Raw genomic sequence first — 2,097 nt, 5'->3', positions numbered from 1 at the left:
CTTATTACATTGTTGGTGATTTCTAGGAACCTCAGAAAACTAAAGCTAATATTTCAACATAGGAAACATAATTCATCCTGAAGGGAAAAATACCCAGAATAGAAATTTTACAACTTGAAGTTTAAGAAATAATTAGCAAATTCTAATGCGTGAGTTTGGTTCATACTCCTAGTCAAGGTCAATCACTTGTTTTCATTCAGTTAGGTCTTTGCATTGTCACAAAGGAACGAAATGTTTGACTTCTAAGGCTCAGTTTGAATTTCACTCATAATATCCCTGCAAAGCAGAGATTTGGGTACAGCCCATATCCTGGGACTCAGAATCAAGGAACGTGATTGCAAAACCATTTTGGCAGGGAATTCACCTGCCAATGTAAATAGTGCCTCAGTTTTAGAACAGTTTTCTCTGTTTCACCTTTGTGTTTTCTGTATTTCAAAATATTGTTTTTGTGTAGGGGGCAAAAATCCAGGGAAAAGTCACCTAAGTGCCCACAGCCAGATTCTCTTCTGTATCCTACTATACAATGACAAATAATTAAGGAATTAAGATGTTTGAACAACACTATAGAACAGACGAGAAACCTTACCTTTTCCAGACCTAAACTAAAACTACATTTCATAATCCATATATGTTAACTATAAAATAGTTTTTAACAGAGTAATGTTGCCTGGATAAATCGGTTTTTTGGGTTTTTGTTTGTCTGTTTGTTTTTACCCAGAATTGATCCCATAGAGAGGGTGGTAAAATAAATGCAAATTCCCACCTTTGAGGTTTTACAATAAAAAATTTCAGCTGGGAAGACGATTTTCCTTTAACAGTGACTACTCATTATCCACAATAATGAGGAATAAAGATGGCCTGGATATAGAATCCACTAAGAGTTCCAAAAACTTATTTTGGACAACCATTTCATTCTCTAACATCATCAAATGATCTAACAGAGAGGCACAAAAGGATGAAAGAGGGCTGTTCTGAGTCTATCCTACTTTACTGTGCATGTTCATTACCAAATGAAAGTGTTAATGAGCATGAAAGTATACAAAACATAACCCAAAGAAGAAATAAATAGTAAGTAAATCCAACGCATTTAAGTTGTGCTTTCAGGATATGGCAAGGCCAAGCTAAACCACCATTCCCCGTGTCCCAGAGAACTCAACAGAGCCAACCCTGCATCATCCTGCTCTCACCCTAGAGTGTTTTCTTGGGAGTAACACCAAGCCACTTTCCAGCAAAATCTTTAGGGGTCAGTTAGGGATATGTTGTCATCCGACCACACTGGCTGCTTCTCTCTCCAGAAATAATGACAGGCATGTGTTTTTAAAATCAGCTCTCCCCATTTCCTAAGACAAGGGTTGGAGTGCTGCCTTTAGCATTTTAGCTGTTATTAAATCCAAAGTATTTTAGTTTCTATTGAAATAATATTATAGCTTCTATTATTTCATCTAACTATTTAACATTCTTCCTTTGAACAGCTTTCATTTTTTAAATCACCAATGTTTATCCATCTACTCATATCTTAAATCAAAAAGAATATAAGTATTAAGTTTATACCAAAAGCACTTAGAGGTCCCAACTAAAAAGAAATTCACTCCCACTCTGGCTGTAAGGGAAATCTATTGTATCAAGGCTTAAAAATAAGTGGTCTATTGGATAGGAGATGGAAATGGATATACATTTTATAATAAATTTTCCTCATACATATTTACTACAAAATCTTGAAGACAAAATGTGAAAAAAAAAAATCCCTAATCATATCCACCAAAGATATAAATATCAGTCACCTGCCAAGGGTTTGTTTCTTCAACATGAATGCACATCTATATTTTAAAAATACAAATTAGTTTTATTCTGTATCAACAACTTTGTTGAAATTTTAAAATATATGTCAAGAGCAATTTCTCATGTTATTAAGCCCTCCTTGAAAGCCTAAGTTTTTAATGGTTATTTAATATTTCGACTGATACCTTATATTTTAAAAACTATTATCCTATTGTAGTTGTTCCCAACATTTTGCTGTCACAGCAAACTTGTATTAATATAAATCTTAACATCAGGTCTTATTACTGCCTTGGAACTAGCTAAAGGGAGAACTAAAAA

The 2,097-nt window shown here is 34.0% G+C and overlaps 1 protein-coding gene across 1 annotated transcript in view; it reads right to left on the bottom strand.

Annotated features, from left to right (window-relative positions):
• Positions 1 to 821: 821 nt before the first annotated feature.
• LOC105817942 (S1 RNA-binding domain-containing protein 1-like) overlaps positions 822 to 2,097 on the bottom strand; it is a 155,489-nt gene continuing 154,213 nt past the window's right edge. The window contains 1 exon segment of the mRNA XM_012653788.1: positions 822 to 934. Within this exon segment, the coding sequence (XP_012509242.1) occupies positions 822 to 934 (113 nt within the window).

This window comes from Propithecus coquereli, unplaced genomic scaffold (genome assembly GCF_000956105.1).
Source record: "Propithecus coquereli isolate 6110/MARCELLA unplaced genomic scaffold, Pcoq_1.0 Scaffold43, whole genome shotgun sequence".
NCBI lineage: Eukaryota > Metazoa > Chordata > Mammalia > Primates > Indriidae > Propithecus > Propithecus coquereli.
The sequence above is the reverse complement of the archived record's forward strand: the minus strand, read 5'-3'. Positions and strand labels throughout refer to the sequence as shown.